General features: G+C 49.8%; 1 protein-coding gene across 4 annotated transcripts in view; it reads right to left on the bottom strand.

Annotated features, from left to right (window-relative positions):
• The window catches only part of LOC133356815 (inositol 1,4,5-trisphosphate receptor type 1-like), a 434,548-nt gene that overhangs the window by 195,220 nt on the left and 220,057 nt on the right, over positions 1-19,271 (bottom strand). For all 4 annotated transcript variants that reach the window (XM_061574522.1, XM_061574523.1, XM_061574519.1 and 1 more), the window contains 2 exons: positions 16,754-16,919; positions 8,333-8,493 (listed from right to left, as the gene is read on the bottom strand). In XM_061574522.1, coding sequence (XP_061430506.1) covers positions 8,333-8,493; positions 16,754-16,919 — 327 coding nt within the window. The remainder of the gene's footprint in view (positions 1-8,332; positions 8,494-16,753; positions 16,920-19,271) is intronic.

The following is a 19,271-nucleotide window of genomic DNA, read 5'->3' as shown; positions in this document are numbered from 1 at the left end:
CACGGGCGGCTGAGGGAAGAGCGGAGAGTTCCAGACCCCGGCGTTGGCCGTGAGCGGGGATCGAACCCGGGCGGCCGGGTTCCGGAGCGCGGCGCGGCCACGCTGACCGCTTCCCCGCGACGCTCGCGACTCAGGCGCGCCACCCAAACCTTCGCCACCTCATGTCCACGTGTGCGCACGTTTCATCACGTCCACGCTGCGATCAGGCAAACGTACCCCCCCCCCCCACACACACGCACATACACACACAGGCGCATACACACACGCACATACACACATACGCACATACACACACATACACACACACGCACATACACACACACGCACATACACACACATACACACACACGCACATACACACACACGCACATACACACATACGCACATACACACACATACACACACACGCACATACACACACACGCACATACACACATACGCACATACACACACATACACACACATACACACACGCACATACACACACACGCACATACACACATACGCACATACGCAAATACGCACATACACACACATACACACACACGCACATACACACACACGCACATACACACATACGCACATACACACACATACACACACACGCACATACACACACACGCACATACACACACACGCACATACACACACACGCACATACACACATACGCACATACGCACACATACACACACACGCACATATACACACACACGCACATACACACATACGCACATACACACACATACACACACACGCACATACACACACACGCACATACACACATACGCACATATACACACATACACACACACGCACATACACACACACGCACATACACACATACGCACATACACACACATACACACACATACACACACACGCACATACACACACACGCACATACACACATACGCACATACGCACATACACACACATACACACACACGCACATACACACACACGCACATACACACATACGCACACATACACACACATACACACACATACACACACACGCACATACACACACACGCACATACACACATACGCACATACACACACACGCACATACACACACACGCACATACGCACATACACACACATACACACACATACACACACACGCACATACACACACACGCACATACATACACACATACGCACATACGCACATACACACACATACACACACACGCACATACACACACACGCACATACACACATACGCACATACACACACATACACACACACGCACATACACACACACGCACGCGCACACACACGCGCACACACACGCGCACACACACACACACGCGCGCACACACGCGCGCACACACACACACGCGCACACACACGCGCACACACACGCGCACACACACGCGCACACACACACGCGAATACACACACGCGCGCATACACACACGCGCGCATACACACACGCGCGCATACACCCACGCGCGCATACACACACATACACACACACCCACACGCACATACACCCACACGCACATATACACAAACGCACATACACACACACACGCGCATACACACACAACGCACGCGCATACAACAACAACAACAACCGCCATTCGCCACTAAGTGGCGGTGACGTCACCACGATGCTTGTGCCAGGCCAAGTGCACCTTGAGGCCACGTGAAGTGTCGAAAGCCCGCTGGCAGGAGGTCACGGGGCAGACCCAGGTGCCACTGGTCGACTGACCGAGATGACCGAGATGACTGGCTGATGCACCACCTGTGCCCCCTACTGTGCCAACTTGCTGTGCTTTAGCCACCCGGCGCTCCGCTCGTTGTTGTGAGCGTCGCTCCTCCGCCCTCCGTTGTTGTTGGAGGGCGACTGCCTCCAACTGCCCAGTAGCGTCCTTCACGAGCCTCCTCCACTGAGGCCGATCTTGACACCGCTGGTACCAGTCATCGGCAAGTCCACTCAGCTCCACGTCCTCCTGTACCACATCACTCCATCTCTTCTCCAGCCCGTGCCGCGCCCGTCTAGCCCCCTCGATCCGGCCGAACAAAAGCTGTTTAGGCATGCGGTGGCTGGGCATGCGGGCTACATGACCCAGCCAACGCAGCCTTGCCTGCCGGAGGAGCTCACTGATGGGACTTTGCCCAGATCTTTCAAGGATTTGTGAGCTCCTCACACAATCCAGCCTGGTTAAACCCAGGATGGATCGTAGGCAGGCCAGCCTAAATGTTTCCAACCGGCGAAGATGCTCCACCAGGGGGGTCCACGTCTCGCAAGCGTAGAGAAGGGAGGGAATGACCGTGGCCGAGAAGACCTGAAGCTTCGTGCGGAGCGACAGACCAGGTAGCTTCCACACAGCGTTACGCAACCGATGAAAAGATATTGCCGCTCGACTGATTCGGAGTGAGACCTCTGCTGATAGACTGGAGCCGGTCATAAGCACACTGCCCAGGTATGGGAAACTCTCCACTCTCTCCACAACTGCCCCATCACCAATTGGGAGTTGTGGGGGTGGAGTGTCCGATGGTACAAAATACCCAGGCAGGTGCTTGGTTTTGGTGGGGCTGATGGTAAGGCCCCACCTCTTAGTGGCACGCTCCAGTCTCAGCAGCAGCGCCTCCAACTCCTCTTCTGAATGAGCAGCTATTACCAAATCATCGGCATACATAACGTGGTTGACCAATAGGGAGCCATCCCTTGATCGCACCCGGGCGTCGATCAGCCTCCCATTATATCTGTACCAAACGGAAATTCCCCCGGTACAGCTATTGAAGGCTTCACGAACTACGCGTCAAAATAGATGTTAAATAATGTGGGAGCCAGAGGACATCCCTGTCGCACCCCAAGGTGTACAGGGAAAGGCTCCGACTCCCGGCCACGTAGTTTTACCCGGGCCCGCTCACCATCATGAAGGTCCTTAATGATCGTGAGCAGAGGGTCAGGGACTCCGAAAGCACAAAGAACAACCCAGAGTCCAGTCCTACTGATGGTATCATAGGCCTTGACCAGGTCAATAAAGCAGAGATGTAGGTCTTTTTGGAATTCCCTACACCTCTGCTGTAGCAGACGGACAGAAAATATGGCATCTGTGCAGGACCGCCCTTTCCTGAAACCGCATTGGGGCTCCGCAAGCCCCTCCTCAGCGTGCCTAGCAAGGCGATGTTGAATAATCCTTGCCAGGACCTTACCCGGCACACTGAGGAGTGAGATGCCCCTGTAGTTGTTACAGTCTGTGCGGTCCCCCTTCTTAAAGAGGGGGACCACCAGGGCATCCTTCCAGTCCTGCGGAACCCGTCCAGTGGTCCAGACTGTTGTTATGATGTCATATAGGGCAGTCTGTGCACAAACGCCACCCTCCCTCAGCATTTCGCTTGGGAGATCATCTCTGCCCGGTGCCTTCCCTGGTCTCAGACTCCGGATCGCCCTCAGTACTTCCTCAACAGCTGGAACCTCAGCCAGCCACTCACAGGGGGTGACCTCTTCCAATATTTGAGGCACCGCAGCCTCAGCAGGGTTATCCCCACTTTGTGCCATGATGTTTTCCTGGCTGAGAGAATTTCCCTCCCCCAGGACCTCACAGAAATGCTCAGCAAATCTGCAAACCTGTTCCTGGGGGTCGGAGATTGGATCACCGTTTTTTCCTCTAATGATGGTAATAGGTGTGGCGCTGCAGGTTACTTTTTTGATGGAGTTAAATAGTGATTTGTGATCACGGGCCACTGAGGCAGACTCCATCTCCTCAGCAACCCGCGACCACCACCCATCCTTACAACGCCTTACGGCTCTCCGAACTTCCGAGCGAAGGCTGCGGTAAACCTCCTCATTCTCTGACGTGGGATGCTGTAGGCGATGAGAGTGGGCCTGTCGCTTTTTCTCAATTAACCTGAACACCTCCTCTGTCAGCCAGGGTTTCTGGGGAGGTCTGGACCGCGTACCCAAAGCAGCCATTGCAGCTGCATGAGTCACAGTCCTAAACCTCGCCCATTTACCCTCGACATCAGGTGGAGTGGGGGACGATGCCAACCCCAGCTGCAAGCGATGATGAAATTCTCGCTTGCAACTTTCATCAGCTAACTGAGACCAGGCCACTTTTGGTTGGAATGGGATCCTGGGTGTACACCCACCACCGGAGTGGAAGAAAGGCAGGCGCATCTTACAGATGACTAGTCGATGGTCAGAGGACAGATCAGCTCCACGGTAGGTCCTGGTGTCAAGGACATGGGTTCGCATCCGCTGGTCCGTCACACACACACGCACATACACACACACGCGCATACACACACACGCACATACACACACACGCACATAAACACACACACACGCGCGCACTCGCACCCCGCTGCAGTCACTCAAACTCCGGGCACTTTGCAAAGACGAAGAGGCGGCTTGAGAGGCATTTCAAGCGCGGCGCTCCCTCGACCCAGGGAAACATTTGGAGTTGCATTCGCTCTGCGTGGACAGGGGCGAAATATCCAGCGGCGTAAAGCCACTCGCACAAAATGTGCCCCCCCCCCCTGCCCCCACCTCGTGTCGCCTGCAACAGGCTGTGTGATGTTAGCGGGCAGCACAGACGAAGGGCAGGAAGGGCACACGAGTGGTCGGGTGCGTGGGTGGACAGCGCCGCGCCCGGCCGCCTTTGTCTCCACACGGCACCAGGTACTTATTTGAGGCTGAGTCGACCCACACACGGAAGTTCACGTGGTGACTCGTGGCCAGGTGGCTGAGCGAGCGGCTCGCAATTGGAAGGGTTTGTGGGTTTTAACTCAGCCCATGATCCCTCTGGGGTTTCAAAAAAAAGGTGGTACCACCAACAGCGGTTGTTCTATGGTTAGGCTTCCGCCTGCCAGAGGAATGTGGAGTTTCCACCTCTTACTCAGGATGAGCACGAATGCCGTAATGCTCGCCCGAGCTAAAGGAGGTCACTGACTTTTTCGTGGCTCACAGTCACATGTATTTAATGACACGCTCTTGCTCACGCACACACACAAACCCACCCAGGCACTTACAATCAAACACACACACAGTGACAATCACAAACATGCACATGCTCACACACACACCGAGGCACTTACAATCAAACACAGAGTGACAATCACAAACATGCACATGCTCACACACACACTCAGGCACTTACAATCAAACACACACACAGTGACAATCACAAACATGCACATGCTCACACAATCATGCATAGAGGCTAATCTTGACACCGCTGCTACCAGTCATCTGCAAGTCCAATCAGCTCCGTCACATCCTCCTCGACCACATGAGCCCATCTCTTCTCTAGTCAGTGCGGCGCTTGTTTAGCCCCCCCCCCCATCCAGCCAAACACACACACACCTAGACACACTAACACACTCACACACTCACACACTCACTCACATGTGTGCTCTCTCACGTTCACACACTCACACACACTCACACACTCACTCACACACTCACACACTCAATCACACACTCACTCACACACACTCACTCACATGTGTGCTCTCTCACACTCACACACTAACACACACTCACACACTCACTCACACACTCACACACTCACTCACACACTCACTCACACACTCACACACACTCACTAACATGTGTGCTCTCTCACACTCACATACTCACACTCACACACACACTCACACACTCACTCACATGTGTGCTCTCTCACACTCACACACTCACACACACTCACACACTCACTCACACACTAACACACTAACACACACTCACACACTAACACTCACTCACATGTGTGCTCACTCACACACACACTCACATGTGTGCTCTCTCACACTCACACACTAACACACACTCACACACTCACTCACACACTCACACACTCACTCACACACTCACACACTCACTCACATGTGTGCTCTCTCACACTCACACACACTCACACACTCACTCACACACTCACACACACTCACTCACATGTGTGCTCTCTCACATTCACACACTCACACACACTCACACACTCACTCACACACTCACACACTCACTCACACACTCACTCACACACTCACACACACTCACTCACATGTGTGCTCTCTCACACTCACACACTAACACTCACTCACACACTTACTCACACACTCACTCACATGTGTGCTCTCTCACATTCACACACTCACACACACTCACACACTCACTCACACACTAACACACTAACACACACTCACACACTAACACTCACTCACATGTGTGCTCACTCACACACTCACATGTGTGCTCTCTCACATTCACACACTAACACTCACTCATACACTCACTCACACACTCACTCACACCCTCACACACTAACACACACTCACACACTAACACACACTCACACACTCACTCACACACTCACACACACTCACAAACTCAATCACACACTCACTCACGCACTCACATGTGTGCTCTCTCACACTCACACACTAACACTCACACACTCACACACTCACTCACACACACTCACACACTCACTCACACACGCACTCTCTCACACTCTCACACACTAGCACACATTCACTCACACCCTCACACACTAACACACACTCACACACTCACTCTCACTCACACACACTCACACACTCAATCACACACTCACTCACGCACTCACATGTGTGCTCTCTCACACTCACACACTAACACTCACACACTCACACACTCACTCACACACACTCACACACTCACTCACACACGCACTCTCTCACACTCTCACACACTAGCACACATTCACTCACACCCTCACACACTAACACACACTCACACACTCACTCTCACTCACACACTCACACACACTCACACACTCAATCACACACTCACTCACGCACTCACATGTGTGCTCTCTCACACTCACACACTAACACGCACACTCACACACTCACACACACTCACACACACTCACACACACTCACACACACGCTCTCTCACACTCTCACACTAACACACACTAACACGCACACTCACACACTCACACACACTAACACTGACTCACACACGCGCTCTCTCACACTCTCACACTAACACACACTAACACGCACACTCACACACTCACACACACTAACACTCACTCACACACGCGCTCTCTCACACTCACACACTAACACGCACACTCACACACTCACACACACTAACACTCACTCACACACACGCTCTCTCACACTCGCACACTAACACGCACACTCACACACTCACACACACTAACACTCACTCACACACGCGCTCTCTCACACTCTCACACTAACACACACTAACACGCACACTCACACACTCACACACACTCACACACATGCTCTCTCACACTCTCACACTAACACACACTAACACGCACACTCACACACTCACACACACTAACACTCACTCACACACGCGCTCTCTCACACTCTCACACTAACACACACTAACACGCACACTCACACACTCACACACACTAACACTCACTCACACACGCGCTCTCTCACACTCTCACACTAACACACACTAACACGCACACTCACACACTCACACACACTAACACTCACACACTCACACACGCGCTCTCTCACACTCTCACACTAACACACACTAACACTCACACACTCACACACGCGCTCTCTCACACTCTCACACTAACACACACTAACACGCACACACTCACACACGCGCTCTCTCACACTCACGTGAATGCCGTCCACACAGCGTGTTTGCTCTGCACCCTCAAGCTCCGCTGAGCAGCAGGCCGACTCGTTAAGCCAATTAACTCATTAATTAGGAAAATCAAATCCGCCTAATTTGTGCAATTCAAGCTAACAGTCCGATAGAAGCGTCACCCCCAACATTCCAGGTTGGAGCGGTGGGGGATGGTGGTGGGGGGGGGGAATAGTGGGGGGGGGTTGTGGTGATTGGTTTGGTTGTGGTGGTTGTTTGGTTGTGGTGGTTGCTTTGGTTGTGGTATTTGCTTTGGTTGTGGTGGTTGTTTGGTTGTGGTGGTTGTTTGGTTGTGGTATTTGTTTTGGTTGTGGTGGTTGTTTGGTTGTGGTGGTTGTTTTGGTTGTGGTGGTTGGTTTGGTTGTGGTATTTGTTTTGGTTGTGGTGGTTGTTTGGTTGTGGTGGTTGTTTTGGTTGTGGTATTTGCTTTGGTTGTGGTGGTTGCTTTGGCCACCACCGTCCCCGCAGCGGCGCCGCCCACCATTCCCCCTTTGGTCGCTCCGACCCAACAGACGTACTTGGCCCTGCCACGGGCTCGTGGACTTTCCCCCACCAACCCAAACACGGAACCACTGGCCCCCCCAACGCTCGCGTCGACCCACCCACCCACCCACCCACCCCGCACCGCCGCGAATCGGCGCACCGACATCACGCCGTCGGCGTGTGACCGCCGAGGCACCTTGATCATCTGCGCCACGTAGCTCTCGGGCCCCGTGTACTCCGTGGGGTCCTTCACTTTGACGAGGACGATGAAGAAGAGGTAGTGCCACATGTTGTGCTCGTCCTTGATGTGCTCCTCGAACGACACCGTCTTGTTGTCGAACTTGTCTCGTTCCAGGCCTGGGGTGGCGGCGGCGAGGGAGGGGGGGGCGAGGGGGGCGAGGGGGGGGGGGCGGGGGGGGCGGGAGGGGAGGGTACGGGGCGGACATCGTCATCATCATCGTAATTGCCAGTCTCGTCATCGTCGTCATCGTCATTCTCTCTCATCGCCAGTCTCATCATCGTCGTCGTGATTCATCATCATCATTATCAATGTCATCATCATCATCGTTGTCATCGTCGTTATCATCGTCAGTCTCATCATCGTCGTCATTCTCTCTCATCGCTAGTTTCATCATCGTGATTCGTCATCATCATCGTCGTTGTCATCGCCAGCCTCATCATCGTCTTCATGATTAATCGTCATCAACATTATCATCGTCATCATCATCATCGTCGTCGTTGTCATCGTCAGTCTCATCATTATCGTGGTTGTAATCGTCAGTCTCATCATCATCACCATCATCATCATCGTTATCATCATCGTCGTTGTCATCGCCAGCCTCATCATCGCCTTCATGATTCATCGTCATCAACATTATCATTGTCATCATCATCATCGTCGTCGTTGTCATCGTCAGTCTCATCATCATCATCATCGTCGTCGTCGTTGTCTCCGAAGTGGTCACGGTGGTTGTCATCATCAGTCTCATCATCATCACCGTCATTATTCATCGCCATCATCGTCGTTGTCGTCAAGGTTATCAAGGTTGTCATCGTCAGTCTCATCAACATCAACAAACGCGAAGACACCTATTAGCAACATCAGTAAGGACGAGCGCTTTGAGCTTTCCCAATTAAACAAGGGGATATGACATCGTCATCTTCTCAGCCGACAAGGGCAATGCCACAGTCATCATTGACAAAACCACGTACAATAACAAGATTCAGGACCTAATTCTAGATTTGAAGCTTTCGTGACTGCAAGGATTCATATTCTTAGGTTTTTTTCGTAGGTAAAGTCACGTAGGTAAAAAATTAAAATTAATGAAAAAAATAATTTAAATGTTTTACCTAAGTGACTTTACCGAAAACACACCTAAGAATATTCAGGACCTACTTAATGATGGTAGCTATACAAAATTAAAAGAGATCCCACCAACAGCCTCGTTACGAAAACCAACAATATCATCACCGTTTCGACATCTTTAATCGAACCAACCAAGCCGTTTTCCTTAAAACCCTCTGCTGCTAGACCACCCAGATTGTATGGCTTACCAGAAATCCATGAAGAGGGTACACCCCTTCATGCTATCGTCTCCACCATTGACTCACCCACCTACAAACTGGCCCGATTTCTGTCTAAGACCTTACAACCATTCACTGGTAAGACCACCTCAGCTGTACTTAACTCAGCTCACTTCGTATCGTTAATTAAGGACATCTCACTATCTCCAGGTGATTTGCTCGTTAGTTTCGATGTAGTCTCTTTGTTTACCAACGTTGCTGTGCCTGACACCATTGCAATCATTGAAGACTTGGTCCAACAAGGACTGAATCGCTGATGTACCGGCCCTGGTGAGACACTGCCTCACCAACATTTCCTTAACCTGGAATAGAACTTTATGTGATGCCTGACATGCAATACCCCGGCGTCTACAAACTAAGCAGTGTCTATATTCTTAGGTTTTTTTCGGTAAAGTCACGTAGGTAAAAAAATAAAATTAATAAAAGTAAAATAAAAAGGGGGCCGTTCCTGCCCCCCCCTCAACCAGTATATATACGGGGTAGTACCTCTCGGAATCTCTCATTTACTTGATAGAGCAAGCATGCTGTGACGGTTCCATCTGAAGACGGAAGCTTGTGTTGCCTCCGAAACGTCGTGATTTTTATTTTTATTTTACTTTTATTAATTAAATTTTTTTACCTACGTGACTTTACCGAAAAAACGAAGAATATTAATACTTGCAGTCACGAAAGCTTCAAATCTAGAATTAAGCTGTGTCTGCGGCAGTAGTTACATTGGGGAAACTAAGCGACATGTCTCGGACCGTGTTCATGAACGCAAGGGAGATCTTAAACACGGAAGGACCAATACCTCGGCCGTGACTGATCATTGTTTTAATGCGGTGGGCTCACACGAAATGTATTTCTCTAAGATGAAGGCACTTTGCAAGCCCACTGGCTATCAACAAAGATTCGTTCATGAAGACATCCACATATACAGACACCACAGATACAACTTCAATCGAGAAGATGGGTACAAACGGAGCAATCATTGGAAGGACGTTATCAACCAGTTTAAGTCATAACTGGCTGTGATGTTCCCATCCTACCACCTTCAGATGTTAGTTGTTATTTTCGGCTCTCCGATCTCCCATTAACATGCTAATCTGTCACATTAACATGCTAATTTCTCACATTAACATGCTAATCTCTCACATTAACATCAATAGCCCCGCCCAATTCGTTTATGACCCTTGGACTACACCCATTTTTAAACTTTAAAACAGTCTGCATCAGCAGCTGTCACCCTCTTTTTTCTTCCTGATGACGATCGCTTGTGTTGTGATCGAAACGTCGTAGTTTATTGTAATTTTTCTTGTTATTTTCTTTGAACCTATCTAAGTGACTTTACCGAAAGACCCAAAGAATATCAATTCCTGCAGTCACAAAAGCTTTAAGTCAAGATGTATTGTATTATTATTTTATTGTGTTATTATTGTGTTATTATTGTATTACTCTTTGGTTCTTTCGGTAAAATCACGGAGGTATAAAATAAAATAAATTAAATCACGACGTTTCCATTGCAACACAAGCAATCATCATCAGGTGGGAAAACCACAGCAAGAAATGTTTTTGCTCAAGTGGGAGAGAGTTGTCGTGGTAAGGGGTTATATAGGTGAGAGAGGGGGGAGGGGCAAGGGAGGGGGGGGCGTTGCGTAGACGCTAGAAGAGGGAGACGTGAAGTAGGAGGGGGGGGAGTGGGCGGCTGAGAGAGGGGGGGGGGGGTGCGCGGGGGGGGGGAGATGCAACAACAACGCCACTAAATTTCGATTTAAAGCTTTCGTGACTGCAGGGATTCATCTTCTTGGTTCTTTCGGTAAAGTCACGTAGAATGTAAATAATAAAATAATAAAAATAAAACATAATAAAATAATTCTCACGACGTTTCGGCCACAACGCAAGCAGCCGTCCTCAGGTGAAGAACAGGTCTGTCGAGCAGACAGAGTCTGACTGAAACAACCCCAGGCTTGGAGCGTCTATTAAAGCTGGGTTGGAGGTGGAAGAGCGCCATGACAAAAGAATTTGCACATCAATATGAATTTAGCATATTTAGGGGAAATGCAGATATGGGATTAGTACTACTTGTGAAATGCGTAGGAGGTGCGCGGGGGGTTTAAAGTCATATTATGCCCGTGCATTATGCAGGATTAGCAGCACTGCACCAACAGTGCCAATGAAGCCAACAACTATAATGCAGCAGCAATGCCCAAACGCCGGGGATGCAATTAACTCGGCGAAAACCTGGTTAATAACCTGAAGACGGAAGCTTGTGTTGCCTCCGAAACGTCGTGATTTTTATTTTATTTAACTTTAATTAATTTTAATTTTTTACCTACGTGACTTTACCGAAAAAACCTAAGAATATGAATCCTTGCAGTCACGAAAGCTTCAAATCTAGAATTAATAACATCCTTCCAATGATTGCTCAAAAACATGTCCTTGCTGTGGTTTTCCCCACCTGATGATGATGATTGCTTGTGTGGCAATCGAAACGTCGTGATTAAATTTAATTTATTTTCTACCTACGTGACTTTACCGAAAGAACCAAAGAGTATGGATCCCTGCAGTCACGAAAGCTTCAAATCAAGATTGTAGTATTATTGTTATATTATTGTTATTGTATTCGTATTGTATTATTGTGTTATTGTATTCGTATTGTATTATTGTGTTATTGTATTCGTATTGTATTATTATTGTGTTATTGTATTCGTATTGTATTATTATTGTGTTATTGTATTCGTATTGTATTATTGTGTTATTGTATTTGTATTGTATTATTGTGTTATTGTATTTGTATTGTATTATTGTGTTATTGTATTTGTATTGTATTATTGTGTTATTGTATTCGTATTGTATTATTGTGTTATTGTATTCGTATTGTATTATTGCCTTTCGGCGTTCTCTGGTCTGACATTGATGAGACTAGGTCCTGAAGAAGCCGGTTGTCTCTGGTGTAGGCCAATCAGTTTATCAAAGACAATGCATCAGACATGATAATAGCAAGTTCGTTTGCATGCTGCATGTTCACCACACATACCGTGTGCGGTGAATGCAGTAAAAGGTTTCTATTTGGTGTTTGCACATCTTAACAACCTGTGATATTGCCAAAAAAGGTTTAAAGCTATTCTTATTTTTTCATGTATTATTATTATACGATCATCTATTGATATTCCACAATCTATGATTATGTAAGTATTAAATAATGATAACAATAGTCCACAATGCAACAGCGGGGACGGTAATCAATTATAATACAAATAGTAAATACTACTTAAACCTATTCAAATAATAATGAATAAAATGTATTAGCATACGATGTTATAATACTATCTAGCATTATTATATGCTCAAACACTAATATTCACTATTCATAATCATTGATTACCATTATAACATCATATTATATAACACTATTATACTATAAATAGTAATCAAGAATATATACATGAATTGACAATGACACACTTGCGGCGTCAAACAGCCCGTGCGCTGCGCGGAGGGGCGCAAGGCTGCAAGGATGGAAAGATGCAAGGCTGAAAAGGCTGCAAGGATGCAAGGATGGAAGAATGGAAGGCTGCAAGGATGGAAGAATGGAAGGCTGCAAGGCTGCAAGGTTGTAAGGCTGCATGGATGCAAAGCTGCAAGGCTGCATGGATATAAGGCTGCAAGGCTGCATGGATGCAAGGATACAAAGCTGCAAGGCTGCATGGATGCAAGGCTGCAAGGTTGCAAGGCTGCAAGGCTGCATGGATGCAAAGCTGCAAGGCTGCAAGGCTGCAAGGCTGCATGGATGCAAGGATGCAAAGCTGCAAGGCTGCATGGATGCATGGATGCAAGGCTGCATGGATGCAAGGCTGCAAGGCTGCACGGCTGCATGGATGCATGGATGCAAGGCTGCATGGATGCAAAGCTGCAAGGCTGCATGGATGCAAGGATGCAAAGCTGCAAGGCTGCATGGATGCATGGATGCAAGGCTGCATGGATGCAAAGCTGCAAGGCTGCATGGATGCAAGGATGCAAAGCTGCAAGGCTGCATGGATGCATGGATGCAAGGCTGCAAGGCTGCAAGGCTGCATGGATGCAAAGCTGCAAGGCTGCAAGACTGCAAGGCTGCATGGATGCAAGGCTGCAAGGCTGCAAGGCTGCATGGATGCAGGGCTGCAAGGCTGCAAGGCTGCAAGGCTGCATGGATGCAAAGCTGCAAGGCTGCATGGATGCATGGATGCAAGGCTGCATGGATGCAAGGCTGCAAGGCTGCACGGCTGCATGGATGCATGGATGCAAGGATGCATGGATGCAAAGCTGCAAGGCTGCATGGATGCAAGGATGCAAAGCTGCAAGGCTGCATGGATGCATGGATGCAAGGCTGCATGGATGCAAAGCTGCAAGGCTGCATGGATGCAAGGATGCAAAGCTGCAAGGCTGCATGGATGCATGGATGCAAGGCTGCAAGGCTGCATGGATGCAAAGCTGCAAGGCTGCAAGACTGCAAGGCTGCATGGATGCAAGGCTGCAAGGCTGCAAGGCTGCATGGATGCAGGGATGCAAGGTTGTAAGGCTGCATGGATGCAAAGCTGCAAGGCTGCAAGACTGCAAGGCTGCATGGATGCAAGGCTGCAAGGCTGCATGGATGCAAGGCTGCAAGGTTGTAAGGCTGCATGGATGCAAGGATGCAAGGCTGCAAGGCTGCATGGATGCAAGGCTGCAAGGTTGTAAGGCTGCATGGATGCAAAGCTGCAAGGCTGCAAGACTGCAAGGCTGCATGGATGCAAGGCTGCAAGGCTGCATGGATGCAAGGCTGCAAGGCTGCAAGGCTGCATGGATGCAAAGCTGCAAGGCTGCAAGGCTGCATGGATGCAAGGATGCAAGGCTGCAAGGCTGCATGGATGCAAGGCTGCAAGGCTGCATAGGTGCAAAGCTGCAAGGCTGCAAGGCTGCAAGGCTGCATGGATGCAAGGCTGCATGGCTGCATGGATGCAAGGATGCAAGGCTGCATGGCTGCATGGATGCAAAGCTGCAAGGCTGCAAGGCTGCATGGATGCAAGGCTGCAAGGCTGCATGGCTGCAAGGATGCAAGGCTGCAAGGCTGCATGGCTGCAAGGATGCAAAGCTGCAAGGCTGCAAGGCTGCATGGATGCAAGGATGCAAGGCTGCAGGGCTGCAAGGCTGCAAAGCTGCAAGGCTGCTTGGATGCAAGGCTGCAAGGCTGCATGAATGCAAGGCTGCAAGGCTGCAAGGATGCAAGGCTGCAAGGCTGCATGGATGCAAGGCTGCAAGGCTGCAAGGCTGCATGGATGCAAAGCTGCAAGGCTGCAAGGGTGCATGGATGCAAAGCTGCAAGGCTTCATGGATGCAAGGCTGCATGGCTGCATGGATGCAAGGATGCAAGGCTGCATGGCTGCATGGATGCAAAGCTGCAAGGCTGCAAGGCTGCATGGATGCAAGGCTGCAAGGCTGCATGGCTGCAAGGATGCAAGGCTGCAAGGCTGCATGGCTGCAAGGATGCATGGCTGCAAGGATGCAAGGCTGCATGGATGCAAGGCTGCAAGGCTGCAAGGCTGCATGGCTGCAAGGATGAAAGGCTGCAAGGCTGCAAGGCTGCATGGATGCAAGGCTGCAAGGCTGCAAGGCTGCATGGCTGCAAGGATGCAAGGCTGCAAGGCTGCATGGCTGCAAGGATGCATGGCTGCAAGGATGCAAGGCTGCATGGATGCAAGGCTGCAAGGCTGCATGGATGCAAGGCTGCAAGGCTGCAAGGCTGCATGGATGCAAGGCTGCAAGGCTGCATGGATGCAAGGCTGCAAGGCTGCAAGGCTGCATGGATGCAAGGCTGCAAGGCTGCAAGGCTGCATGGCTGCAAGGATGCAAGCCTGCAAGGCTGCATGGCTGCAAGGATGCATGGCTGCAAGGATGCAAGGCTGCATGGATGCAAGGCTGCAAGGCTGCATGGATGCAAGGCTGCAAGGCTGCAAGGCTGCATGGATGCAAGGCTGCAAGGCTGCAAGGCTGCATGGATGCAAGGCTGCAAGGCTGCATGGATGCAAGGCTGCAAGGCTGCAAGGCTGCAAGGCTGCAAGGCTGCAATGATGCAAGGCTGCAAGGCTGCATGGCTGCAAGGCTGCAAGGCTGCAAGGCTGCAATGATGCAAGGCTGCAAGGCTGCATGGATGCAAGGCTGCAAGGCTGCAAGGCTGCATGGATGCAAAGCTGCAAGGCTGCAAGGGTGCATGGATGCAAAGCTGCAAGGCTTCATGGATGCAAGGCTGCATGGCTGCATGGATGCAAGGATGCAAGGCTGCATGGCTGCATGGATGCAAAGCTGCAAGGCTGCAAGGCTGCATGGATGCAAGGCTGCAAGGCTGCATGGCTGCAAGGATGCAAGGCTGCAAGGCTGCATGGCTGCAAGGATGCATGGCTGCAAGGATGCAAGGCTGCATGGATGCAAGGCTGCAAGGCTGCAAGGCTGCATGGCTGCAAGGATGAAAGGCTGCAAGGCTGCAAGGCTGCATGGATGCAAGGCTGCAAGGCTGCAAGGCTGCATGGCTGCAAGGATGCAAGGCTGCAAGGCTGCATGGCTGCAAGGCTGCATGGCTGCAAGGATGCAAGGCTGCATGGATGCAAGGCTGCAAGGCTGCATGGATGCAAGGCTGCAAGGCTGCAAGGCTGCATGGATGCAAGGCTGCAAGGCTGCATGGATGCAAGGCTGCAAGGCTGCAAGGCTGCATGGATGCAAGGCTGCAAGGCTGCAAGGCTGCATGGCTGCAAGGATGCAAGCCTGCAAGGCTGCATGGCTGCAAGGATGCATGGCTGCAAGGATGCAAGGCTGCATGGATGCAAGGCTGCAAGGCTGCATGGATGCAAGGCTGCAAGGCTGCAAGGCTGCATGGATGCAAGGCTGCAAGGCTGCAAGGCTGCATGGATGCAAGGCTGCAAGGCTGCATGGATGCAAGGCTGCAAGGCTGCAAGGCTGCAAGGCTGCAAGGCTGCAATGATGCAAGGCTGCAAGGCTGCATGGCTGCAAGGATGCAAGGCTGCAAGGCTGCAAGTCTCCTCACCGCAGATGAAGCATGACGTCTTGAGAATCTCCTCCTTCTTCTGCTTCTCGCTGCGGAGGTCGGCGAATGTGTCGATGATGACACCGAAGATGAGGTTCAGGACGATGATGATGACGACGAAGAAGAAGAGGAGGTCGTAGATGACGCGCGCGGAAAACAGCGGCTCCTGCGCGAGTGGACAGACGCACGCACACACTGTCGTCACAGTGTTCGACCCGCGACGCTGACGCCGCACGGTGACCGCTCAGGAACCACGGACAAACGAGAAGACGCCAAGCGGTGGCGGCGAGCCGCCGCTACCAACAATTGCCCAAGCTCTGCAATACTCTATATATATATGTGTGTGTCAGGGATACGATGACGGACAGTGGTGGTGGCGGTGGCGGCTACACTGCCGCACGTGGGTTGTCTGCAGTGATCCGGCGCCGTGTAGCGGCAGCAGCAGCGAGGGTTGATGGATCACCACACACACACAGATGTTGTTGCCAAACTCCCCTTCCCATGGGCGTCGCCAGGAGAAGGTGGCACAGCAAATACGTGGGCTCCGCCTGTACCACCTGCATGGGGATCGAGCGTTTCCCCCTCACGCGCGTTGTTTTTTTTTCGTCTCTCGGGGCGCTCCGGTTTCCTCCCGACTTGTAAACGCTCATTGGCTGGCCGATAACAACCTCCGTGTGTAGAGGACCGCAGAGCTTGGGAAATTCCCGCAGGCTCATCGCGTGGCTGCCTTCCTCGCGCGCGGCGAGTTGACGCTCTCCGTCTGCAAAGGGCGAGCGATTACCGGGCGCCTCCCCAGGCGAAATGATCATCGTTCATTATTCGATGCAACGTGACCGAAGTTGATGGTGAACACAAATAATGGTGCTCCGGAAAGGGCTGGAAACATGACGGTTGGGTAGAACATGTAGTTGCGTTCACATCGCTGTCAACCCCTTATCAGTAACTACCTGATTACAGACCAATGCAGACCTTCTTGCTCACCCCGTGGTGCTCTTATAAATCTCAATGTTCATCCTATACACTACACTATACACTATACTACTAAATACTACACTACTATACTATACACGACTATACTACACTATACACTGTATACTACACTACTATACACTACACTATTCACTACTATACACTACACTACTATACACTACACTATACACTACACTATACACTACTATACACTACACTATACACTACACTATACTATACACTATATACTACACTACTATACTATACACAACACTACTATACTATACACTACACTATATACTACACTACTATACACTACACTATACACTATACTATACATTATATACTACACTACTATACTATACTATACACAACACTACTATACTATACACTACACTGTATACTACACTACGATACACTATATACTACACTACTATACACTACACTACTATATACTACACTACTATACACTACACTACTATATACTAGACTACTATACACTGCACAATACACTACACTATACTATACACTATATACTACACTACTATACTATACACAACACTACTATACTATACACTACACTATATACTACACTACTATACACTATATACTACACTACTATACACTACACTACTATACACTACACTATACACTACACTATACTATACACTATATACTACACTACTATACTATACACAACACTATTATACTATACACTACACTATATACTACACTACTATACACTATATACTACACTACTATACACTACACTACTATACACTACACTATACACTACATACCTGTCAACCCCTTATCAGTGCCTACCTTATTACAGACCAATCTGGACCTTATTGGTCACCGCGTGCCTTTAAAAATCTCACCGCTCATCCGACAAAGTCCCATCACAAGGGGAGAAACACAAACAGACGAAAAAAATGTTGCCCGCATTGAAACGGCCGTACGCCGTACGGACCCGAAAACTCAATTTCCTCGTACAAGAATACGGGGTAAACCGTATAGGTTGACACGGTACGCGTCTATGCAGAGAGCGATTGACACTTGAAAAACATTTTAGAGTTTTTGGGCCCTGGCGCCTAACCCTTGACTAAGTCCGTGTGGAATGGTGGCTCAGGATCAGAGCGCTGAGCTAGCAACACTGAAATTCTGGGTTCGAATCCGGGTCCAAGCCGCCTCTGTCTAAATGTGTTTGTACGTGCAGCAAGGTGACGATTTCAATATGGTCCCCAATGGCATACTTGGAGACTCATCGACTTACACAGAGACCCATAGACTTACACAGAGACCCATATACTGATACAGAGACCCATATACTGATACAGAGACCCATATACTGATACAGCGACCCATAGACTTACACAGAAACCCATAGACTTACACAGAGACCCATAGACTTACACAGAGACCCACAGACTTACACAGAGACCCACAGACTTACACAGAAACCCATAGACTTACACAGAGATCCACAGACTTACACAGAGACCCACATACTTACACAGAGACCCATAGACTTACACAAAGACCCACA

This window comes from Lethenteron reissneri, chromosome 55 (genome assembly GCF_015708825.2).
Source record: "Lethenteron reissneri isolate LAM-NWPU_2019-01 chromosome 55, ASM1570882v1, whole genome shotgun sequence".
In the NCBI taxonomy this organism is placed as follows: domain Eukaryota; kingdom Metazoa; phylum Chordata; class Hyperoartia; order Petromyzontiformes; family Petromyzontidae; genus Lethenteron; species Lethenteron reissneri.
The sequence above is the reverse complement of the archived record's forward strand: the minus strand, read 5'-3'. Positions and strand labels throughout refer to the sequence as shown.